This window comes from Vipera ursinii (genome assembly GCF_947247035.1).
Source record: "Vipera ursinii genome assembly, chromosome: 5".
NCBI classification, from domain to species: domain Eukaryota; kingdom Metazoa; phylum Chordata; class Lepidosauria; order Squamata; family Viperidae; genus Vipera; species Vipera ursinii.
The window spans coordinates 42,050,488-42,077,232 of NC_139518.1; the positions used below are offsets into that span (position 1 = coordinate 42,050,488).

The window sequence follows — 26,745 nt, forward strand, 5'->3', positions numbered from 1 at the left end:
TAAATCACTGCCCAAGTTAAAACAAGAATGATAAAAAATAACAAGCCTATAAAAACCCATATACCCCCATCAGGCCAGACCCGCTAGTTCAAATAAATGGGTCTTCAACCCGCGACGGAAGGTTTGATAAAATGTTTGATAAAATGTCCCTTCATGTTTTTCACATCAACAGTAATTATAAATACCTTTATACAACTTAGACATTTTCTGCTGTGTCCTATATCAATGGTACATTATTCTTTAAAAAGTTTTCTTTTAAATGGTAAGACAATAGGAATTATTGTCTTTTTAAGCAAGTCTCCCATTAATCCATTTCAATATTATAACAAACATTTTTGCCCATTTTACCATACATTACTTGCTCTTCCTCCATTTGAAATCATGTTCTGAGAGTTCTCAATTGTTGTATATTTTTAACAACCAACTTTTTGTCAAAATGCTTTTGAGAATGTATTATTTTATTGCAAAACAGCAATCAAATTTTCACAAACACGTAGAAACTTGGAGAGGGAAAATTCTAGCAATTTAATATCTTGTGTATATGTCTGTGACGTGTTTGTATTGGACAAACCTGAAAGAACTGGGGGGGGGGCGAGAGAGAGAAGAATTCAGTTATTGGAGAGCTTGAAATTACAGGTAGTCCTCGATTTAGTGACTGTTACAAGGGTGGTTACAACTGCACTGAAAAAAAGTGACTTATGACCATTTTTCACACGACTGTTGCAGCATCCCTGTGTACACTTGATCAAAATCTGGATGCTTGGCAACTGGCTCATATTTATGACAGTTGCAGTGTCCTGGGGTCTTGTGATCACCTTTTGCAACCTTCTGATCAGCAAAGTCAATGGGGAAGCCAGATTCACTTAACAACCATCACACTTACTTAACAACTGCAGTGATTCATTTAACAACTGTGGCAAGAAAGGTTGTAAAATGGGGGGAAATTCACTTAACAAACGTCTCACTTAACAATATAAATTTTGGGCTCTATTGTGGTCCTAAGCTGAGGACTACCTATATATCAAGCAATGAGTGATTGGCTAAAACTATCTATAAGCACTATTCGTCTCTCTGAGTTCTATGCTCCTAAACATCCAGATATGTCTGTATTTACAGTGGCTTCCACAGTAATCCACAATGATATCAAAATAACATGTGGTGACATTAAACACGTACCACCTTTATGTACTTCCATCCTGACATCTGATTCAAATACATAAGATGTGGCATTTGCGTGATGATATTGTGATACACATTTCATAATTTTCTCCACTTTCTTTCCAGCAGTTGATTATGCAGGTTTATAACTTTCTGATGCTATGCCAAATAAATTTGCAAAAGCACATAAATCAGCCTTTTAACTGGATTAAGAAGGGATAGGAGATGGAAAAGCTGATTGTTTGGAACTCCCTATAGTTTCTAATTAAGCTGAGTTGCAAGGAGTTTTTTTCACATTATACCTGGAGGAAGAAAGGAAAATTAACAATAACACAGTAATTTCAGTACATTGTGTAAACATAGTATTTCAGGTATTTGTTGAATTGTGGAAATGATGACATACACAGTTATATCAGCACAATGATGCTTAGATTACTTTAGTAGACAGCTGGAACAATTAATGATGAATTTAAGCTGCCTCCATGGTGGTTTGGGGATGACTGCTTCATGAGGACATAGCTGGGTGTCTTAATGCCATACATAGCTGGTGTGAAGATGAACCCCATGACTCATTTAACCGTAGTACATCTCACTAGTCCATTGATCTGCATTGTGGTTCATAGGGAAAATGATGGCTATTAAAAACTAACAAATTAGCACCTTTTTTGCAGAAAGGTGGCAGTTTCCTCTATTGAAAATTGTACATTGAATAATGCTGAGTTCAGTTAGCACAGAAATGCTAATAGCTATCTCAATTAAAAGCAGCTTTTCCCATAGCAGGCTTTCCTATATATGATGCTCTCCAGATGTGTTGGACAACAATCCTACCATACGATTATAGATATAGGGAGTACCAGTTTAGAGAAAATTGCTGCATAAAAATAATAATCTTGGTATTGCCTTGGTATAATTTGAGTATATATTTTAAAATACTTATCTAGCTTAACACTGTTTGAGTTAATTGTCTTTATTGGTAGTGGTGGCCAGGATCTACACAATTTAATGTATATTGAGTAAACTTTTCTTATTTTATCAGACGAAATCAGAACTACATGAATATTCTTCGCTTTATGTCCCTGGGAGGCAAGAATTTGAATCCATTTAACATCACTCATCGTTTTACTCATTTCTTCTGGCTGGGAGATCTGAATTACCGCTTAGAGTTATCTCCAATGGTGGGAGAACCATTTAAATTCCATGCTAATTGATCATACTTAGCATTTATGTGGTTATTTATTTACATTTACATCACTTGCATTATGTTGGTAATCCTTACTATATAGCTGAACTGCAAATTAAGTTTCTATTAACTTCTCAGATATTGCAAATAAAAATCTCAGACTAAGAAAATTCATGGTCAAAATGAGATTTGAATTAGAATTTTCCTTGTTCACAAATGTACTCTTATGAATCATATGGGGATGCATGCTTGTAATTGTAAATCCTGTAACTAAATTATTCCTACCTTGTTTTTCACATAAAATCTTTTTGTGCAAAATTAAAACTTTCCTGCATAGTAGTTAGGGTACATCAGTTTTGGTTTTCAGCAAAAGTTAAATTTGCACTATATTAATTTGCAGTTTCTTTTATTAAAAAAATGACTATTGAGTTTTAAAAACCTGATAAAATACAGAATATTAAACAAATGTTAGAAAAATAAAGAAGAAAGAAAAATAAGAATTAAAAATGTTAAAAGAAAAGAAAAAAGATATCATGTAAGTCATGAGGTCTCGTGATTTCATGTTCTACATTTTCAAGTGTAAAAACAGGGAAAAGTTCCTTAGTGCAGAAATCCAGATGTTATCCAGCCCTATTTGGGCATATTCAAGAAAGAAGTGTGCATTACCTTCCGACATGGCGTTCACTTCAAACAAACTACTGTATAGATACATACAAGGATAGTATCCTATCAATTCAAAAGAGGAGATTGTGCCCAAGCTGCTGCTGCTGCTGTTATTATTATTAATAATATTAGACTGTGCATGCTGCTTGATTCTTAGTGACTTGGGTGGTTTACAATCTATTAAACACATTTAAAAACAAGGAAACAACAAAAGCAAAAAGAATAAAGATGATAGAAATTCCATAGATAGAAACAATGAAAAAAGGATGACCTTTAATCACCCCTTACCCAAGGTGAATTGAAAACACAGGAGTGCAAATGTTGACTATAGCCACGTCTGTGCAACTTAGTCATTCCATAGACAAAAAAAGCCCCAATCTATCTTCCTTTGCTGGGATTTTGAGCTGTTAATATAAACAGGACACATTGTTCAGAAGGAAAGTCACTAAAAATTTTTATTTGTTGAGCTGCTTACACCATTCATGTTAGTGAGGATTTGTACCGCATTGCTGTTTCCATTAATGACATGGCCATCCCTGCCCCTAAATCATGGAGAATTTATGAGCATCAGAACCACCCAGATATTTCCCCTTGGTGTACAGTAGAGTTTACTCTGATTTAGCAATGGCGTGAGACTCTGCCCTATAAATCATATGACTTTTGGCTTTAGTTATAAGCAGATACAGAGGACTTCAGTAGAGATAAGAGCCACAATGCTTTGAAATAGAGTTTTGTTTTGTTATTTTAAAAAAAACCTTTCCTTTCATTCTGCCCTAATGTCTTCTTAACAATAAATTGGTTTAGTGCCTTCAAAGGAAAGAAATAATGGTATTAAATAGCACTAAAACATTTTCAGAATTCAAGTGTAAAGAGTTAATCATATATAAAATTTTGTTTGGACCCTGAACATACTTTGTACTTAATTATATATAACTGAGCATTTATTAAACAAAACATGTAAGAAATATGGGCTGATTGTTAATTATAACACTTCCCCTCTTCTCAGGAAGCAGAAAATATCATTCAGAAAATCAAACAGCAGCAGTATACAGAACTGCTTAATTTTGATCAGCTCCTCATTGAAAAGAAGGATCAGAAAGTGTTTCTGCAGCTTGGTAAGATTGTTACTAGGTTCACTCATTAAACCTAGAGTCAAATACCCTGGAAAAAGTAGCTGATAAGAGAGAGATAATTGAAGAACTAATTCATCCATTATTGTCCGAGTAATTACTTGATATAAAATGCCATCTTGTGATGTAACCTTCCACATATATCTGACTGATTTATGATTTATATTAAGCCATAGTTTCCCTTCTGAACCAAATTAGATGAACCATTACAGAAATGTAAACCGAATTATGCTTTATGTGATATATGAACCCAACCTTTCTGTCTTTCTCATTTTCTCCCCTTGCCCATGCAATGGCATAAAGAAAATGGTTCCATATGGTGAGAGACTGCATACAAATAACCAAACATGTGCTTGAAACTGCTATAGGAGATGATTAGAATGATATGCATGAGGTTGCTGTAGTGATTTTTGATACTGAGTTAAAACAATAATCAGCCATCTCTCTGTTTCAGAGGAGGAAGAAATAACATTTGCCCCAACCTACCGCTTTGAAAGAAACACCCGGGAGAATTATGTCTACACCAAGCAGAAAGCCACAGGGGTATGCCATAACTTCTAGCATATTGTAGCATTTCAATTGATAACTGTTGCCAGGACCATTTTCTCTTTCGATAGACATTGCAGTGAAGAAAATAAAATCAATGGCTTTTTGGCAACCTCCTGGCAGAGTGATGTGTTCTTGATATTGAATCGTCTTTTGTTTGCAGATGAAGTACAATTTGCCATCCTGGTGTGATCGAGTACTCTGGAAATCATATCCCTTGGTGCATGTGGTGTGCCAGTCTTATGGTGGGTAGATAACAGATTGAAAATAGCAGCAAAGCTGGCTTAAGCGGAAATGATTCAGAGCAGAATCTGTAGCACTGTCTTTCATTGCCAAGTTCTCAACAAGAGACATACTATCTTTGAGAAATGCTTTCTCCTTAAATTAAGATGTGTGGGGGAAACAGAATGGGCTGTGAATAATTGTGAGAGAAATACACCTTGCATGCTTTTTCCCCCCACCGAAACTAAGCCAGAAAAGATTCTCAGTTGTAGCAATTATTTCTAGGATATTCTGTTTTCCTCAGTTAAAATTGTGAAGTAGCTGTGGTCTGATGTCAAATGAAATTACATTCAAAGCACAGTTTAGTGTGTGTGTGTGTGTGTGTGTGTGTGTAATTATTTCTTTTGGAATTTTGGTTCCTGGTCAGATCTGAAATTAGGAAGTTTATAGGTTATTTCTCATCAGCTCTTCATAACACACACACACACACAAATATATATATATATATATATATATATATATATATATATATATATATATATATATATATATATATATATATATATATATATATATGTTTCAAATGTTAACTATTTAGATTACCTTGCTAGGCCCCAAACATGGGGCAAATCTTTATTTCCTGTTTTCAGGCTATCTTGAAGGCTATCAAACAGGCAGTAGTCACACCGGACAATTCATATATTTGTGTAAATTACTAACAAAGAATTAAAGGGAAACTGAGATGCATTTCTGACTCCTTAGTCGTCCTCAGTCAGGTTCGAATCTCAGAAGGGTATAGCTGACTGAGGACGACTAAGGAGTCAGAAATGCATCTCAGTTTCCCTTTAATTCTTTGTTAGTAATTTACACACACACACACACACACACACACATATATATATATATATATATATATATATATATATATATATATATATATATATATAAAGGTAAAGGTTCCCCCGCACATGCATGCTAGTTGTTTCCGACTCTAGGGGCCGGTGCTCATCTCCGTTTCAAAGCCGAAGAGCCAGCGCTTGTCCGAGGACGTCTCCGTGGTCATGTGGCCGGCATGACTAGACGCCAAAGGCGCACAGAACGCTGTTACCTTACCACCGTAGCGGTCCCTATTTTTCTACTTGCATTTTTACGTGCTTTCGAACTGCTAGGTTGGCAGAAGCTGGGACGAGTAACAGGCGCTCACTCTGTTACGCGGCACTCGGGATTTGACCCGCCAAACTGCCGACCTTCTGATCGACAAGCTTAGCGTCCTAACCCACTGAGCCACCGCGTCCCCTATATATATATATATATATATATATATATATATATATATATATATATATATATATATATATATATAATTTTATATGTATATATATATATATATATATATATATATATATATATATATAATTTTATATGTATATATATATATATATATATATATATATATATATATAATTTTATATGTATATATATATATATATATATATATATATATATATATATATATATATACATACATATAAAATTAAACCAGTAGGACATGAAATGCTTATATAAAATTTAAAAAATAGTACAAAGAGGACAAATTAATTTAATATTTTAATACTTTAGTACTGAAAGAACAAAAAAAGACAACTTTAGGAAGATAATGCGAAAGAGCATATGCTGTACCTTTGACGCTTTACAGCAAGTGGGAAAATCCTAGGAAAGACAATACATATTATTATTTTTCAGGTAACCTAGTTCCAGTGGCTAAGGGACATGTCATGGGAGTTGTGTGCTAGCTATTGAGTTATTTCTGCTTTCTTTCACTTGAAAATAAAAGCTTTGTTCTCTTAAGCATCAGTTGGGCCAATATTAGTATATTCTTTCCTCCCTTAGAAAGTTAAGAATAGAGACCCTTAACTGTCTTTCCTATCATAGGATGCACAACTGACATTATGACAAGCGATCATAGTCCTGTTTTTGCTACATTTGAAGTTGCTGTCACATCTCAGTTTGTTTCTAAGAATGGTGAGCATTTTTTTCCTTTCTAAGTAAAGATGTAAATCTTTACACCATTGTTCCAATGTCTTTAACAATTTTGCAGAATGCTGTTATTGCCAACCTTAACATATGCCCTCTTTTCCCCAGATGCTAAGTACACAGACTCTCTAGGACAGATTGAATTTCTCCATTGCAGTGCTGTTCTCAAGACAAAGTCACAGACTAAATTCTACATTGAATTTTACTCCAGCTGCCTAGAAAGTAAATGCTGTTTTTCATGTGGTTGTTATCTTATTTATAAATTGCTTGGAGAGATTAATGGGACAAATAAGGTTGTTCTAGTTGATACCCCATTCACTGTTTTACAGAATATTTATATTAAGTATGAAATAATAAGCTACTTAAAAGCTTCTCAGTGTATCTTGTTTATATTATCACTTGAAGGCCAAGAATCTTTGTTGCAGAATATCTCTGATCTTCATTACTGTTTTTAAACAATATATCCTTATTTCTTTTCACCTGAAATTCTATAAAAATGCTTTTATTTTTTTACAAACACTTTTATATTTTCAGACCCAAATGCTAAAATACTTTCCCCAAAAGGATATTAGAATACAACTTTGCTTATAATACAGATCCAGTGATGTAAGATTTGATATAAACATCTGAACAAGTGATGTACAAGCATACACACGCATACACAGAGAGAGAGAGAGGGAGAGGGGGAGAGAGAGGATGCAATCCTATACACAGTTTCTATTCAAAGAAATTATCATTCATGTTGAACTTCTCCCAAGGACAAGGTACAAACCTCAGCTATATATGATATAAATGCATAAAGTTGACCATAGTCACAGGTCCCTGGCTTTTGAGTGTACTTGTGACCTATTTCATCCTACTTTTCTTCCATATTACATAAACCTTCTAAAAGGCCTTTTCCTATTCATATATTGACCAAACCTTTGTGTCCACTAGTTTTCACATTAGATCTTCAGATTAACATGTCCTAGAACATATGCAGAACTGTTGTGAGAGTAACGTATAAGAAGCCATGTGTACTGGTCTGAGCTATGAGAAAAAATGATTCATTTTAAGTGGTTACTATTTGAGATTTGTGCATAAATAATATCACATATACTCTACAATGGCTATAAAAGTCACTGTTTATAAGTATCTTTTATGTCTTTGAAATCCAAATTAAAGGACTGAAGCTTAATGTCATACATCAGCATCCTAAAAGTAATTGACTTTGCAAGATCAAGAATTAATATGTACACACAAGAATCTGCAATGATTCCATAAATATACATTTGTGCTTAAGATTATAGTTCTGGATTCCTAATTCTAAGCTTTTTGTGTATGAAACTATATATCCACAATGGGTTATTTTTGTTGTGCTTTGTCAAAGGGCCAAACTGCATTGGAGGGTGAGGGGATATATATCTCTGTTATCCTGTTTCCATTATTTATATTTCTTATAGTTCTGTTAACCACGTTCCATACAAAAAAGGCTGTACAGAGATTTGCATATATTTCTATGGAAACCATGTGTTAAGAATCTTAAATTAGAATTTCAACTATGCTATTCTGAGTGGCGTAGGAAGACTTGTCATATTTTCCTTCTCTTCTTGCCCATGCAAGTACTGAGCTTCCTAATGATTTTCTTAACTGGAATAAAATATTAAGGATACAACTAATAACTTCATGTGCAAATGCAATTTGTAAGCACTCATTTAGGATTATAAACCGAAAGTCAGAAGTGCTTTCCGTTCTGCTGTCCAGAGACAGGAATAATTATCAGTTTCCCTTTGCTGCCAAGTTTTGTTATTACATATATTTTTTTTTAGTTTTCCCAATGTCTGTGTTATTGCTTGTGCTTTTTCAGCTGGCATCTAATTTCTTTTCTAACACTTTTACAGGCTTTGTAAAGAGCCAAGAGGGAGAAAATGAGGAAGGAAACGAAGGGGAACTGGTGGTAAAGTTTGTCGAAGCCCTTCCTAAGGTTGGTTGATAGGTTTTGTTTGAATATAGCTTACATAATAATTGATTAATTCATATACAAATAATGATGCAGTGGATTTTATTACCATCTCAGACCACTTTCAGATTCATTGTAGTCCTTCAGATAGTCCATAATAAAAGAGAAAATATGTACATGTTACATAAACATATAAAATCAATATAAAATATAACAGTATTCTCTTATTATAAGGGAAAAGTGCTGATTTTCTTCTTCATATACTTTCTGCTTCTCCATGAGACAGCACCAAACTCAGCAACCTATCAAACAGAATTGTTGCTACTTGTCATGTAATTTTAAAGTCTTAATCTGCAAGTAATTAGCCTGCATAAAAAAATATCTGGACCACCTTGAAATGTTTACATCATAATGCAAGGCCATTCTGGGTTATGGAAGTCTGCACATAAAGATGTGAGCCACACCACATAGACTCCTTCAATAAGAACTTTCTCTCACTTGCCATCCTACGAACACACCATGACATTTTTTTCTGTCATATGGTCAGCTTTTTAAAAAATGATTTCTGGTATTCCCTACACCTCTGTCCCATTCCCAGCCCATCTTAAAGTCATTCTGGCTTTTCTGATGAGTTTCCCTTCTTATCCTGATACCAAAATGGCACAATTTTTGCCATTCACTGATTCACTAATCAAATAATTGCTGGTATAGATAGGGATTGAGATCTGTTCAGCTCCTATTGGCAATGTTAGGCCCTATAGCTACCGTATATTACTCTCCAGAGTCATTTTGGCTTGGGCTGAAGATGCTTGGCTTCTGCAGAAGCATTTGCACTTCGATACTTGAACAGGGTTTTTCATAATGTCTGTCAGATGGTACTTCTTTGAAGAACACTTCATTTTTTGAGCACAGGCTTACCAGCTACACAGAAAATGAATTTAAACTGGGAAAGAGAGCTGGATTCAGCATACTGCTGTTTTCATGACTGTTTGTGCAAGATATCATGGTCCTTTTATTGAGGGGGGGCATCATTTTACCCAGTGCTTTTTTTGTAAAAGAAAAAGGTGCCGGAACTCACACATGTCATACAAACCACCTTGCCTACCCTACAAGGTTCCATCCAAAAAAGGTGCCGGAACTCCGTTCTGAGCGTTCTATGAGAAAAAAAGCCCTGATTTTACCTACTCCATTCTCTCTTTGACTGCATGCTAATGTCATACCATGATGATAATGATTGTTATAACATTTAGACCAATCACAATTCCATGTTTCAGATAAGCCAGCTTTCCCAGTTTGAACTTCTTTAAATACTTTAGACCAGAATTACTATCCCTTGAGACTGTATCTGAAGGGCATCTGTTTGGAAAGAAGTAAAATAGAGTACAGAAAGCTTTTTTTTTGGAGTCTTGCTTCAAATCCTCAGACTAAATGAACACATGGGTGATTAAAATGCTTAGAAGAGCATGCTGAATTGAAATTCAAGCTGGTGTCTTTCCAGTTAAGCATTGCCAAGCAAATCTAGGAACTCTAGTTAACTTCCTTTGTGTTATATTCCAGATTCCAACATTAAAATTTGGAAGAAGCCTGATAAGTTTTTTCTCCTTAGGTTCAACAAGATGTTCTGAGTGATGGACGCCCATTTCTATCTCAGTCTTTTTTAACTGTGACATGAACTAAGTCTGCATGCTGTAGTCTACACTTTTAAATTCCCAGCATTCAGTAATTCTTTTATTTTAGGCAAACTATATAAAGTAAGTGCAACTAACTAAATTTGGAGAAATATGTCCCTGCACGTATAGGATTCAAGATTAGTTGTCAAATATGTATGTCCTTCTGCCAATATAATTTATGATGCACTAACAGAAAATAAGACAAAAAATCAAGAGCAAAGGTGCATATTTTGCACATATTTGACCAGGAAAAAAATACCTTGAAATTCAGAATTTACCTCAATTTATGTACAATGCATGTAAGATACCAACGTAAGTGTAGACACTTCATACCATATTGCTTACTGATATTAGATTTCATAAATATATTTCTTCCTCTAGTTTTACTGAATTCTTGAGTTTTCTTTGCAGCTAACTCCAATTATTTCAGATCGAGAATATCTGCTAGACCAACACATTTTGATTTGCATTAAATCTTCAGACAGTGATGAATCCTATGGTAAGATTTAAACAAACTTACACTAAGTTTTCACAAATCAATCATTGTAACTTGTTCAAGTTGGAGCATTAAAGAGAGAGTTGATTTCTAAGATTTCTTTTTTCTTTTTTGCTCAGAAATATATTACAGTAGTTTCTATAAATAAAATGCAATCTTACATACAAAAGGACAGAAATTTATTATATTTGCACAGCATACATAATCTATGGAAATTTATCATCCCCAAAATGAACAATTTCTGAATGGAAATATATTCTTCAGGAATTAATATCTATCATGATGTGGTTTGTGGCTAAATTACAGCTTATATTAAATACTCTATGTCATTGCAAATTATTGTTTATAATAATATTTATTTACAATAAACATATAATTATACAGTTATATAAGGAGAAACAATACCAGTGTGGGGAGCATAAACCTCTTGCACAGCAGTAAAATTATTGTTAAAAAGAAAAATAATTTCATTATACTATCATAGTTTTTGCATGTTCATGAGAAATATGATAGATACTTTGTAAAAGCAGGTAACTGATGTTGGGGAGGTAGGAAACATTTAAATCTCCCCATACCTGTGTGTTTCTCTTAGTTAGGGTCGATTCCTTCTATACCTTACATAACTCTAAACTGAAATTAGAATAACACTCTACACCACATACTTAGACTTCTGAAGTTGACATTCATTATAATTTGTTGCTTCTTTTGTCTTAAGAGAGCAAGCAGTATTTGAATTTCTAATATTTATAGTAGCTTTTCCAACTAGCCACTCTCTGGATGTATTGGGAGTGCAATTTCTAAAATTGCTGGCCTGGTCAGCAAGGGAATTGTAGTTCCATCTGACGTGGAGGACAGCTAGTTCCCAAAATTGTTTAAAACCTTACCAGCTAGTATATTCTAAATTGAATGTATTGGACCATATTCCAGTGATAAATTGTGTTGTATCATGTCTACTAAAAGTAATGGAAAAGTGTGAAACGTCCTTCTAAGGACATACCTATATTTTCTGCTTAGCCAACAGCAATATTGTTCACTCACACTACCTGAATATAAGAGCAGATAAGATTCTCCTCACACTCTCAGACTGCTGCAAATGCACCCTATGTTTTATAACTTTCACTCAGAACTGCTATTTTCTATCTAAGCTGCTTTTATATGCTTTACAACAGATGGTCTCCAACACTTCATTCTTTTCTAGGACAGCTCCAGCTCCTATTGGCTGTAGCGCTTAGCCTATCTCACATCAGATCCCAGCAACGGGTTGCTGCCCCATGCAGCAATTTGATCCTGGGATGCCAATTTATCATGTTTTCTGTTAAAGAACAAATGCTGTTTTTTTAAAAAAAAATATTTGTAGAGGACTCAACAATGGCTCATTAAGTCAAAGGTGATAATCATTTACATACAGTACATTCAGCATACGTCCTTTCTATTTTTCCTTTGCCCCTTTGCCCCATTCTCTGCCGACAAAATTGCAAAACTTCCTTTCCTTGTCTCTATTTTTTAAAATATTTTTAAATTGAGTGGTTAGAAACGTTGTTTTAAAATTAAGCCTGAATGGGCAGTTCTTACTAGAAAGTGTCCATACATTTTCAGAAGAATTGGGAAGAAAGAACAACCTGTTCCCCATTGCTTTGATTACTGCATTATCAAAACAAGAATGGTAAGAAGACAGGACCTAATATAACAGTCCACAGAGGAACCAACTCACAAGACCTCCCTCACTTGGAAAGGGACATGAACCAGTAGAATGATCATTAGGATCATGTGGTGACCATAATATAATCTGAACATTTAAATCATTCAATCAGAATAAAACTGGAAGGGACCTTAGAGGTTTTCTAGTCCAACCCTCTACTCAAGCAGGAGACCCTATACCATTTCAGACAGATGGCTGTCCAGTCTTTTCTTAAAAATCTCTAGTGAGGAAGCACCTACAACGTTTGAAGGCAAGCTGTGCTACTGGTTAATTGTCCTCAGGAAGTTTCTCCTTAATTCCAGGTTGCTTCTCTCCTTGATTAGTTTCCATCCATTGTTTCTTATCTTGCCTTCTGGTGCTTAGGAAAATAAGTTGACCCCCTCTTCTTTGTGGAATCACTCTAAATCTCACCAATAATATATTTAGTCCCAGTATCTATCTATCTATCTATCTATCTATCTATCTATCTATCTATCTATCTATCTCTATCTATCTATCTATCTATCTATCTATCTATCTATCTATCTATCTATCTATCTATCTATCTATCTTCTAACACTGGTCAGCAAAATACCTCTGGGAATTAATCACAACCATCATTACTCCATATGCTTCTATGTGCCATTGCATATTGTTTTGCACTCAGTGAAATTCTATGCAAGTCTACTCTCCGAGTCTTAAGGAAGAATACATATGATTGCAGATCTATTCCTGATTGATTAGTTATGTGTGAGCAAAAAAAAATTGCCCCTTGCTATCCAATAAAAATCAAGTGCCTTACTGTACTCTAGGTGAAGGCTGCATTGCCCTTCGAAGTGGAGCTGCAGAATCCCAAGTCCCTATTCAAACTGTGTTAACACACCATGGAGAAAAGACAGGGATCTTCCAAGGTCAATTCAAGCTACAAACATCCCAAGGGAAACAGAGAGAAAAATTATACGGTAAGCCAGCATTGGTGTGCAGATGAGGTAGAAGGAAGTAGGATTTGCAAAGATAGAAAGATGTAGAAAGCATTGAGATTGGAATTGATACAAACTAGATTTAGTTACGGTAGATTTCCATTTATTTTCTTTTATCTCCTGCCTTTAATTTCATTTGCTCACTACTTTTTTTGTTCTGCACTGGGCATGATGTTGCTAATATAGAAGAGCCTGTGAGATAAAGAAGCACTGATATTTCATTTGGATTTGTTTGCCTTCAGATTTTGTGAAAATTGAACGAGATGAAATGGCTGGACAAAAATCAATCAGAGGATTGAGCTGTATAGACCATGCAAAAGAATGGGAACAAATTAACAAGTAGGTTGAAAGCAACTAATTGTCTATATGCAAACATGATTGATATGTTGACTAGTGTGACACACTACACCTATATTGACTACAGCCTATAGTTGCACTACAGACTGCACATATCAGTCTTTCTCCAATCATAACATTGGCTTTCTTTGGAAAAAATATGACATTTTTCATTGTATCTTTATTATTTGCCAGTTAAGAATCCATGGAACCAACTTTCCTAGTTCTTTACTTGCCTATATTGCACTACATTGATAGTATATTGCACTACAGATTACATCCAAAGTGCAAAATAGGCAAGTTAAAAACTAGGAAAGTTATCAGGAAACCTAAGGTTATGATTGGAGATAAAGTGAGATACTAATATTTGGAAAAATTATACCCAAAATAATATTTTAATACATTTTAGTGTGATCCATGGCTTACCAATAATCTAGGACCATTTTGACTGTTGGTATAGACGGTACAACATGGATTTTTTCCTGTTGATCCTAGAACACTAATCATCTTTAATCATAGTGTTTTTGTAACTGCTATATCCCACATCTCTGTGACCTCAATTCAGCAATTTCAATGTTCATCTTCCCAGTTTTTAGCAGTTGTTTGTCTCACAGCTGTTAACAGGAATAGTAGTATTTCTTTACATATTTTTTCATTCTCACCTCATTTAACACTAATTATAAGACAGAGCATAATTTTTTGTTCTGTAATCATGATGTATTCCTTAAAAACATAGTACTACAGATATCTATTGACTTCACGTTCTCACCAGATATTATAGAACCTGTGAGATTGATCTCTTTGTAAATATAGCTTATAATCATAGCATTAGTTATTAGTTTTAACATAAATAGGACCCAGATTGTTGGGGGCAATAAACTGACTTTGTAATAATGCAGGCATATACATAGAATGAAGGCTATTGCTAAGCACATTGATTTGTGCTTAGATTGTAAGCCGCCCGGAGTCTTCGGAGAAGGGCGGGATATAAATGGGATTAAAATAAATAAAATAAATAAATAACTCTCACATTTTTAATGAAAGTATTTAATTCCCAAATAGTGTCTTATTCTCCTTCTCTTTCTAAATCTTTGCTATGTTTAGTGTACCACTCAATCCAGTTTTCAAGAACAGTGTTTGCATGATGGTTTTAAATGTTAGAAAAGACTGGAGTTATCCATGTTCAGATTCACTCCCATCTAGGAAGTATATATTATGTGTGTGTGTGTACATACACATACTTGAGGCCATCCTCCTATGTTGTCAAGGTTGTAAGACTTCTAATTGTTTCAGTGTTCACTGATGTTAAAAAAAATGTGATATGAAAATATTCTTTCAGAAGATTTCAAAATTTGGTAACCTGTATTTTCCCTGAAAGGGTTACTGTTTCCAGCAGGAGATCCACTCATTTGGTAGCCAAAGAAGCAGCTGCCATTGCTCGGGTTCGTGGAACTGCAGTATCTCTTGATGAGCCTTGCAGAGATGATATAGGGCGGTAAGCACAGAACTTCACCTTTGAGGAAGCCTCATGGTACATTTATACTTGTGTGGCTTCTCATATGATGGGATTCTTCATTTTTTGTTATCTTAATCATAAGATTTATGTTTGAGGTATAATGCCCAAGGAAGGAAGGCTTAGCTCCCCTCTCTCCAGATGTGATCCCATAATGCACAACAACATGTTATAAAACATGCTTCTCTTACTTCTTCAAGCAAAAATGCAAGGAAATGTTTTCCTTTATAGATTGGATGTACAGAATTTACTGTATGACCAATAGCCTGAGGACTCTAAAATAATGAGGGATTTTGCTCCACTATTGAAGAGAGAACAGTATTTAAAAAAAAATAAACTTGAAAGCCGTACTAAATTACTTGTGAACATATGTAGTAAGACATAATTTTTGACTACTGACTTTATTTTTTTCTTTTGGTGACTTCAGTCTCAAAATTTAATTTGCTGGTACTGTAACATTTTACATATTCTATATGAGTTATTTTTAGCAGGGAGGTCAGTAGTTTATAATCCAATGCGCTTTCAAATGGCTTCTATCATTACCAATCAAAAATATTTGCCTCCTGAATGATTCCTTTTTTGTAGTAAGAAGAATAATGGAAGAAAAAGTGGGAAAATACAGGATGGTTAAAAATAGAAGATATTGTCATCTGGATTCTTGGTACAATTCTATGACTTAGGCAGGACAATTATATAATACAGGACACATCTGAAAGCATATATATGAGATCTTATTCCATTAAAAAATAAGAGTATAAAAATATATGGTTATTTTAAAATGGAAGGACATTAACTAAATGAATAGATAGCATAATACTTGAATAAGACATAAAGTTGCTCCTAGTTTTCATCTTATCCACTTTATGGATGAACTGACAGCAAAAGTTCAAATTTATAATATGAATTTATTTTTGCTCTTCAAGTGAAAAAATTGCATACTGGTAGTCCACGACTTACTACCATAACTGAGTCCCAAAAGTTCCATTGCTAAGCAGGTCAGTTGTTAAGTGAGTTTTGCCACCTTTCTTGCCACAGTTGTTACGCCACTGCTATTAAATTAGTAACATGTTTGTTAAGTGAATAAGGCTTCCCTATTGACTTTGCTTGTCAGAAGATTGCAAAAGGTGATCACATGATCCCGGGACACTGCGACTGTCCTAAATACATGCAAGTTGCCAAGCGTCCAAATTTTGATCAATGCTTGTTCAGTGCAACAGTCATAAATCAGTGCCGTTGTAACTAAATGGTCACTAAACAAATGTGTGTAAGTCGAGGATTACCTGCAGAACTTGAAGCCTGAGACCATTTGTGGCTTCCAAAAGCTTTAGGTGCAGCTCCATATATGACTATCAATTTCTGGAGATAACTTTCAATGGGATAGAAAATGAAATGAGAAAAACATGACTGGAAATATTTTACACTATTTAATGTTAATTAAAAAGAGGTGTACATGAAATGAAGTCATTTTGTTTTTGCCTCAGCCAGTACATTTTGGAGGACAGTCCCCAGAATGTCATCAAGTACAAGTAGCCGGTAAAGATTTTTAGCCAGGAAAAAGTGCACATCCCTAGTGTATATCCCAATAAACATCTTTGGGCACAATATAAAAAAAGTGAAAGAAGATGCTGACAATAGCAGGTTTTATTCACTAGCAGTCTATCTTCTACTTTCTATGACAATTCTAGCTTCCATATTGTCTTCAAAGGAAGTCATGTGTAAAGCATTTTGCAATAGTCCAACTATGTGGTGGTAAGAAATTAGTTGCTATTAAGACTGCAACCTGTATACCAGCCAAAGCTAGGCAGGAGCTGCAAGTGCAAGAGGATCATCTAAACATAGGTATGCTACTCCTACTGTTACAGTTACTGTAAGTGATATTTTGAAAAGCCTTGATGTTTATAAGCAAACATCATTTCCATCTTGCTGGATTACAGAACCCAAACTAGGTTTCATATAGATGTTAAAAGTACGGGGGACACAAATGACCTGTGTGGTTTCTACAAATGACACCTACACTGGAGCAACTATGGGCTTGATCACCTTTTTAATTACTGACTGGAAACACCACCAAAGGTAGAGCAGAACCATTGCAGAGTTGTGCCTCCAACAAAATACCACAGTAGGTGGGTGCTAGGAGGTTTCCATGAAAGGTGTACTCTCCAATTCAGATTCTGATGGTCATCTGCTTTTGTGACCATTGATTTTCTGTCCCATGTCTGGGCCTGAGAACTTAATCAAAGGAATCCAATAATCCTGTTCTAGAATTCTTGTGTTGAGACCCACAGAGATGACCTTAGAGAAACTATGTAGTAACTGCCTATAAAACATATTTTTATTTTATTTATTTATTTTATTTATTAAATTTTTATACCGCCCTTCTCCCGAAGGACTCAGGGCAGTGTACAGGGCAATAAATATTAAAAAACAAAGTACAAAAGTTAAAAAAACAATTAAATAATTTATGCCCGATATATACAATAATAAAACCATATTAAAAAACCCAATCCCAAACCCATCAGACCAGGCCAGACTGCTCAAATAAATAGGTTTTTAGATCACGCCGGAAGGAGCGAAGGTCGGGGGCCATCCGGAGCTCAACCGGCAAGCGGTTCCACAGGTCTGGCACGCCCACAGATAACGCCCTCCCCCTGGGGGCCACCAGTCGACATTCTCTGATCGGAGTCACCCTGAGGAGGCCCTCTCTGTGGGAGCGGACTGGACGGAGGGAGGTTGACACCGGCCGCAGGTGCTGCCGTAGGTAATCCGGACCCATGCCATGTAGGGCTTTGTAGGTCATTACCAGCACCTTGAATCTCACCCAGAGGGCAACCGGCAGCCAATGCAGCTCGCGGAGCAAAGGTGTAAGGTGGGAGTATCGGGAGACCCCCAACACAACTCGCGTGGCTGCATTCTGCACCAGTTGGAGCCTCCGAGTGGTCTTCAAGGGCAGCCCCATGTAGAGAGCATTACAATAGTCCAAATGAGAGGTCACGAGCGCATGAGTGACTGCACGCAAGGCATCACGGTTCAGATAGGGCCGCAACTGGCGCACCAGGCGGACCTGGGCAAAGGCCCCCCTAGTCACAGCTCCTATATGATCTTCTAAAGAGAGCTGTGAATCTAGGAGGACCCCCAAGTTGCGCACCCTATCTACGGGGGGGAATAGCTCACCCCCCATAGCAAGAGATGGAGTGATCTCAATTATCCAGGATGCTGGCACGAACAGCCACTCAGTCTTGTCAGGGTTGAGACGAAGCCTGTTCCTCCCCATCCAGACCCGGACCGCTTCCAGGCAACGGGACATCACGTCAAGGGCATCACTGGGGTGGTTTGGGGTTGAAATGAAAAGCTGGGTATCATCTGCATACTGATGATACCCAACTCCAAAACCACGAATGATCTCACCCAGAGGCTTCATATAGATGTTGAACAGGAGAGGTGAGAGGACCGATCCCTGGGGAACTCCACAAATGAAAGGCCTCAAGGTCAACCTCTGCCCCCCTGCCAACACCGACTGCGAACGTCCCAGAAGGTAGGAGGAGAACCACTGAAAAACTGTGCCTCCCACTCCCAACCCCCTGAGACGCCGCAGCAGGATACCATGGCCTAGGAAATGAAGAAAGCATTAAAAAGAAGCACAAATTTACTTTGCCTTAACTCCTCCAAATTTCTCCAGAATAACTATATGTTTTAACATAGTTATTCATTTCTCTCACTCTTATTTTTTTCCTCAGGAACACAGTGCCCACAGAGATCAATAATGCTAGCTACTTACGGATGACTGTTGCCACTCAACCATCCACTGCAACAACCCAGTTTAAGCAAATCCCTTCACCAGATCAACAACCTACCCTTTGGAATTATGATCCACAGCCAAAAGATAATATTCCACTATTGGAATTAGAATCTCCTACTACGCCTTCCACTCTGTCTCCTGGATCTCCAAGAGCTACTGCTCCTTTTGCAACTAATCGAAAAGATCAACTGTAAGTTTTATACCACTTCGTCTAAATTTCCCATATTCTGCTTGTCCTTTAGCAGACCATTCAATAGATCACATTATTTCAAGAATTCAGGCAACAGGACTATATAACAGGACAACTATAGAACAATAATTAATAGAGAAATTAATTAATTAGTGTAACATTTTCAAAACATTCCCAAACTTTGTATAATGGTTTCATAACCTTCCTTTTTCTCTTAATTTACTAACCTCGGCAGGTACAGTGAGGTGAGGAAAAGCATGGTAGAACCATTGCTGCAAGATGAAGCATATTCAAAACTAGAGATGATTGATAATCCACTGTATGACTTCACAAAATCCAAGGACAAGCATCTATTTAAGAGAGAACAGGAGTTGTTTAAGGTCTCCCGAAAAGAACCCCCAACTATTCCTGATCAAAACTTTCCTTTCACCAAGCTACAAGAGACCGATGGCAACAAACTTTGTAAGCAACAATCCTCCCCACCTTTCCTTGTCCCCACACACAGATTTCATTCTTATACCTGTTCTAATCAATCTGAGGAAAACAGTACAGTGAAGGAAAAGATTCAAAACAAGCAGAAACCTTGTTCCAATTTAGATCCTTCTCTGCCAACTTTCAAGAATCCCATTAAATTAACAAGGACTGAAATAGGGCAGAATAAACCACCTCTTCCATCTAAAAGCCAGGTAGTACTTGATATGCAGAACATCAAGGGCCGAGATTATCGAGAAAGCTCAGAACTTCCATCTCAAAGGAAACACCAAAATGAGGATGGGACTATTGGCAGAGCAGCTGTGCCGGTAAGTTTAATATTGTACATAGCATGTATATTTTTTAAACAGGAAATAGTTCTTCAGAATTTCAGAAATGGGCTAGGTCCTTTCTCAGCCCAGTCTGGAAATGCTAATGATTAAATATGGAAGCTTTTGCATAGGTAGGTATGTGGTAACTGAGTCTATTTCAGTTTTGTTATATATTTATAATTATATATGATTTTTATATGAAATAGAAGACAGATTAAAGAATCCATAGATGGTACCATAGATTTTTCTGGAATCATACAACTATTCCAATAATAATTGAATGAATCTTCAATCTTGAATCCAATCAAGGAAAAAGTTGGCATAAATATTTGAGGAGATATTTGAAACAGTATGAGTAGTAGGGCAATTTACTATGGGATATTTTTGTTTCTTTTTGTAAACTGAGCAAATAGTACTCAGTTTTCTGCTGGTCATCATTTGACCCATTTCATTAAAACTTGCAAACTAATATGCTAAACCAGGTGATCATAACAATACTTCATAATTTTTAAATATCTCTGAGATAAATGGAGCTACTACTGTCTTTTGTAATGTAGACCGCGAGTGTACTTTTAAGCAGATCAAGAGACAACTAAGCAGTCTTTGTTAATTGTGTACCATTTGAAAGTGTTTGTGCCCTTTATTTATTTATTTTACAAGATCTATAGGCTGCACATCACAAGTGTTCTATGATTCCCACTTACTCATGCAGAGTAAAGCAAAGCAAAATGCAATCAACAAAACCAAACCATGCAATATAAGGTCTTGCGCATAGCTGCAACCCACCTCATCCACCCACTCCTCCTTTCAAATCATATCAATTGGTAGAAGAACAAAAATGTCATTCAGCCTCCCAGGGCTTCTTAGAATAGTTTTTATAGATAAAACACAAAGAGGGGAGAGGCCAGTATCCAGGGGAATATTGTTCCAAAGGAGAAAGGGCCACAACAGAACATTCGAATACTTAAAGGTATTTTCCCTAAAATAATAAAGAGAACCATGTTGCATACTAGACATCAAAGGAGATATATTTGATGCTATAGTTTCGTTCACTGTGAGATGCATACATTGTCACATACAAGATGAGAGATTTGTTTTGACACACTATATTTGGAGGGACTGTCTTGACCTGTCTGAGATCAGAAGTTAAATGTGTCTTGCCGGTTCCTGAGCAATGTAGCTTTTCATTGGTTATTCTGTCATAAGGATGGATGTTATTTTTGTCTTTCCAGTGAAAGGAAGCATCACTGATGAAAAACCCAGACAAATCCTGAAAAGAAACAGCATTAACATTTCTCAGAAATCATCTTAATATTCTTCGACTTGGTACGCATGCCATGTTTAAACAAGAATAAATCTTTCTGTCTCGCTCTCTCTTAGTACACATTATGAAACATAAGGTAAAATTAATTTAGACCAAAATTGATTTTAAAAGACTGAGATGAACAAGTGCTATAAAGCTTAAAACTTTGCCAATTACTTCAAGGGCAAGAAAGTTGTGAATAATTATGGGAAATGAAAATGATATGGATTGGATACATTTGAAAAGTACACTGCACATGGAAGGTATTACTATATTACAGATTAAAACAAAATGTATTTTAGTTTCCTAAATATTTTTACCTAGTGGTTTACTGAGGGAGAATAAAAACCAAAAGTGTATAATTTTTGAGCATGCACAAAGTGATAACTTGGTTCTTTAAGAGAACAGATATGAATTTTCAGCAACTATAAAATTTGTTTTGGATCATAAATCTATCAGTAATAATTGCCTTATTTTCCACATAATTCCTATTTTTTATTTATAATGTGAATAAAGAACAGTACACTTGAGGAACTGATATACATACATACATACATACATACATACATACATACATATACACATACACATATATATTCCTTGATAAGATTAAAAATGCGAATCCCAGGCATATTAAAATTAATATATATTAATATATATTAGGTTAGTAATAAGGGTTAGTTTTGTGGGTACAATTGTGGGTCAAATTAAAATAATCACTATAACTAAGCAGTCTAGCAGTTTTTATTCAGCCCTTATATATACAAAAAAGGTCTTGTGGTTTGCTTTGTATAGTATACACACAGTATTCAATTTATACTGACTTCATTGTAATATCACATTGGCAATTACTTGATTCAAAATATAATAAAAACTATCTCTCTTATCCTGATTTATAAGCAGCTAGCCATATTTGGGCCTAATTACAATTAGATTTTGATGGTGAGTCTCATGAATAATTTATTCTTCTTTTAAAAATAGTTTTCCATTCTGTTGGAAAGTGTGGTAGAAACTGGAATAGTTTCTAAATTAATTGCTTGGTAATGTTTATTTTAAGGAATTTCAATAACTACACATAGTAGAATTATTTTTGTCTCATGCACAATAGTGGCAATCTAGTAAATTTCGGCATATTGTAATTACTCAGGACCATATACCTTAACCTCTTCAAAGAAGGAAGGCTGAAATATTATTTTTATGGAATTATTTTAAATTAATTGGAAATATATCAGAAGTTCAAAAATATCTTTGAAGTAGAAATTACTGATATTTCTGGCTTACAGAAAAAATATTGGAATTTCTGGTCATGGAATATCAATGCATGCAAGTCTTAAACTCGAAGTTAAAATTAATTCACGAGTTTATTCCAAGTATTTTAGCCTCCTCAATAATGTATCGAAAGAATGGACTGTATCTCTATTGGCAATGTAATGCATTTAGCTGTGGCAAGTTCTGGTTTCCTTTGGGAGTAATAATATGTATTAGTAGATGGATGAGTAAATATTTCCAAGTTTAAAATAGTTTCAAGTTAAAGATGTCAATATTAGTTTGAATTATATTTAAAAATCGTGAAACCGAGAAACATAGGTTATATCAAATGTGAGGAATAGCCCAGATTTATACAGAGACAGTAAAAGTCCTATTATCCAGATATCAAAGATTGGATTCAAGAAATGTATTACATTTTTAAAGATTGTTTTATACTAATTAAAACACAATGTTTCCTTGTTACAGATTTCATAATATTTTACAAAAGTAGACACATTTCTATGTGTAATTTGATATATTGTTATTAAATGAATATGTCATCTATTTAGGTGATTTATATCAAATTAGTATGTTAATGTTTCCTTTTATTTTAGTATTATAACTTAATAATTAATTGTTGGATGTGTGTACATTACTGTCTTCCTCTTAATTTGTTTTGTATATATTTTAAACTTCAACAATATAATTAACATTAATTCTAAAATTATTTCTTATTGCCCACAATGCCTATTACTTTTTATTTTTTTATCAATCTGAGACTTTATGTAAAAAGCTTTGCAATAAAATTGTGCAGTGTATCATGTCTTTGATTTTCTGTGCTCATTGCTAATTTAGAAATGCAGCCATTCTTATCCAAAGGAAGCAAATTATTATGATTGGCCACTGCAGATTGTTTAAGGTTATTAAATAATGTGTTGACATTGTCATCTCTGATTGTTACTATTCAATAGATTTACATGAACTAAGATCCGTTTGCCTTCTGCTGTCTGTCATGTTTCCCTGACTCCCAAGAAATTTGAAGGAGACATTTTATGCTGCTGAAGCTGAATGGAGCTGTAAACAAAGTGCCTGGTGAAACGTAACTGTGGTGGAAAGTAGCAAGTGCAGCAGGCTGTAGTAATAGGGTCAATCTATTTCACACAGTGCCCCAGAACAGAATTAAAAAAGAGTAAATGGGGGAAAGGCTGTGCAGATATTTTTTTAAAGGCCCCATTCACAGAGAAAGTAGCAGTACTGGCCCTCAGAAATTTTTAAGATCACTTCATGCCACCGTTTTACTGAAACAAAGCAGCTTGGATCTGGCAATGCCTGATTTTACAAACTCTCAGTTCTATGGAATTTCATCCAGTAAATATTGGAAATAACAAAAATTTGGATTTCAGGCAATAATGGACTTCATCCTAAACAATGAAATGTCCATTGCACGTTGAAACGATCCAAGCAACGTTTTACTATGTTTTATGTTTTTCAGTGTTTCAGTGCAAATAATATTTGTTGCTTTTAGATGCTATTTCATCCTTTTTCATTATAGTTAAGATTTGGGATTCAGTATTTCTAAATACTGTACTTAATGAGCCATGGTTTGAAAGGAAAAGAGTAAAAAGGAAAAAAAAGTGTAGATGCCAGTATAATGGAGTACCAATGCTCTTACCTGGATTTGATACCCCACGTTTTCCTCTAGTAGTGCTCCAGGCATCTGTTCTTGGGCTTCATTGCCCAAAGCGCCTCAGTAACCAAGAGCTGCCCTGGGATTGGGACAAAGTCTGCATGGGAGAGATGCAGTCCAAGGCTCTATCCATCCATCTGGCCTGATGGGGGATGTGCTGGGGTTTTTATTGTGGATTTTTATATTATTCTACTGTTTTTAGCTCGGGCTCTTATTTAATTCTTTTTTAAATTTTTGTATTCTGTATTTTTATATGTGCCCTGTTCACCGTCCTGAGTTCTTCGGGAGAAGGGCGGTATACAAATATAATAAATGAAATGAAAATGAAATCTATTCCTAACAATGACTAAAGCTTCAGCTAAGCCACCCACCAGATCCTCTGGAAATCCGTTGGGTTTGCTGGTTACTTGAAGGACTCCAATCAAATGGCCCTATGCCCCTCAGAGTGTGACACCAGTGAGCTGGCAGCAATCAGAATATGACCTGACAATTACAGAAAAAGGTGATTGATTTTAAATAGAACTTTGGTCTGATTCCACAGGGCTGCAATTGTCAGTTGAGTTTTACAACTCCCTATGTGAATTACATACTAAGAGTAACATCATGTTTTGTTTTACATAATTTCATTTATCTGAATCAAGGATCAGCATATACTGAAATTGTATACAAGGACAGAGAACATAAGAACCAGTGCAATTCTTGATTTAGAAAGATTATCTTCAACTAAGAGCAAATTCTTTCTGAGAATCAGATATGTTACTTTGGTCACCTAATTAATTTATCCTAGCCACTTCCCATTGAGTTACTGTGAGGACTGAAAAGCAGCTTGTTTCCCAGATAGATTTCCCAACTTCTCAGTTCTAAAAATAGCCATGTTCTTTTAGTGTGTTAAATTTCCATGGAGATCCAGCTGTCATGAATGCTTAATGATTTTAGCTAGTTTGTAACATACAGAATACAATGTTTTAAAAGCATGGTTGCTTCTCTCTACCACTACCACATTTCTAACTGTAGAGCCTACCTTGCCATTCCCATTAGCCCTATAGAATGACAATCTAAGATTTAACTAGAACATGGATCGATATAATAATAACAACAATAATAATAAGAGCTGAAAGGGACCTTGGAGGTCTTCTAGTTCAACCCCCTGCACAGGCAGAAACCCTATACCATTTCAGACAAAAGGTTGTCCAGTCTCTTCTTAAAAACTTGCAGTGTTGGAGCATTCACAACTTCTGGAGGCAGGTTGTTCCACTGGTTAATTATTCTGTCAGAAAATTTCTTCTTAGTTCTAGGTTGCTTCTCTCTTTGGTTAGTTTCCATCCATTGCTTCTTGTCCTGCCTTCAGGTGCTTTGGAGAATAGCTTGACTCCCTCTTCTTTGTGGTAACCCCTGAGATATTGGAACACAGCTATCATGTTACCCCTAGTCTGTCTCTTCATTAAACTAGACATACCCAATTCCAGCAATCATTCTTTATGTTTTAGTCTCTAGTCCCCTAATTATCTTTGTTGTTCTTCTCTGTACTTTTTCAAGAGTCTCAACATCTTTGATTTCATGGTGACCAAAACTGGATGTAGTATTCCAAATATGGCCTTACCAAGGCATTATAAAGTGGTATTAACACTTCACGTGAACTTGCTTCCATCCCTGTTAATGCAGCCTAGCACTGTGCTGGCTTTTTTGGCAGCTGTAGCACACTGCGGCTCATATTTAAGTGACTGTCTACTATGACTCCAAGATTCCTCTCACAATACTATTGAGCAAGGTACCACCTATACTGTTGTTGTTGTTAGCTGCAAAGTCGTGTCCGACCCATCGCGACCCTATGGACAACGTTCCTCCAGGCCTTCCTGTCCTCTACCATCTTCTGGAGTCCATTTAGGCTTGCACCTACTGCTTCAGTGACTCCATCCAGCCACCTCATTCTCTGTCGTCCCCTTCTTCTATTGCCCTCAATCTTTCCCAGCATTAGGCTCTTCTCCAGTGAGTCTACCTATACTGTACCTGATTTTAAATCACATTAAGAGAGTTTCACCATCTTTTTTGAAGTCCAATATGATTTTACAGTCATGGTTTTACTATGAATTCTAAACAATTGGAAAACAAGGATGAACTGTAGAACTGACTATACCTCTTTCCTAAAATAAGTGTTCCATCCAGACTTACCCAC

At 35.6% G+C, this 26,745-nt stretch overlaps 1 protein-coding gene across 1 annotated transcript in view; it reads left to right on the forward strand.

Moving 5' to 3' along the window:
* Positions 1-23,281, forward strand: part of INPP5D (inositol polyphosphate-5-phosphatase D) — an 82,601-nt gene extending 59,320 nt beyond the window's left edge. The window contains exons 15-28 of the mRNA XM_083364727.1: positions 2,195-2,333; positions 4,008-4,116; positions 4,586-4,674; positions 4,841-4,922; positions 6,832-6,921; positions 7,042-7,155; positions 8,814-8,896; positions 10,954-11,041; positions 13,529-13,678; positions 13,939-14,035; positions 15,411-15,527; positions 19,280-19,531; positions 19,767-20,331; positions 21,567-23,281. Coding sequence (XP_083220853.1) covers positions 2,195-2,333; positions 4,008-4,116; positions 4,586-4,674; positions 4,841-4,922; positions 6,832-6,921; positions 7,042-7,155; positions 8,814-8,896; positions 10,954-11,041; positions 13,529-13,678; positions 13,939-14,035; positions 15,411-15,527; positions 19,280-19,531; positions 19,767-20,331; positions 21,567-21,569 — 1,978 coding nt within the window. The 3' untranslated portion in view covers positions 21,570-23,281. The remainder of the gene's footprint in view (positions 1-2,194; positions 2,334-4,007; positions 4,117-4,585; positions 4,675-4,840; positions 4,923-6,831; positions 6,922-7,041; positions 7,156-8,813; positions 8,897-10,953; positions 11,042-13,528; positions 13,679-13,938; positions 14,036-15,410; positions 15,528-19,279; positions 19,532-19,766; positions 20,332-21,566) is intronic.
* Positions 23,282-26,745: the final 3,464 nt, after the last annotated feature.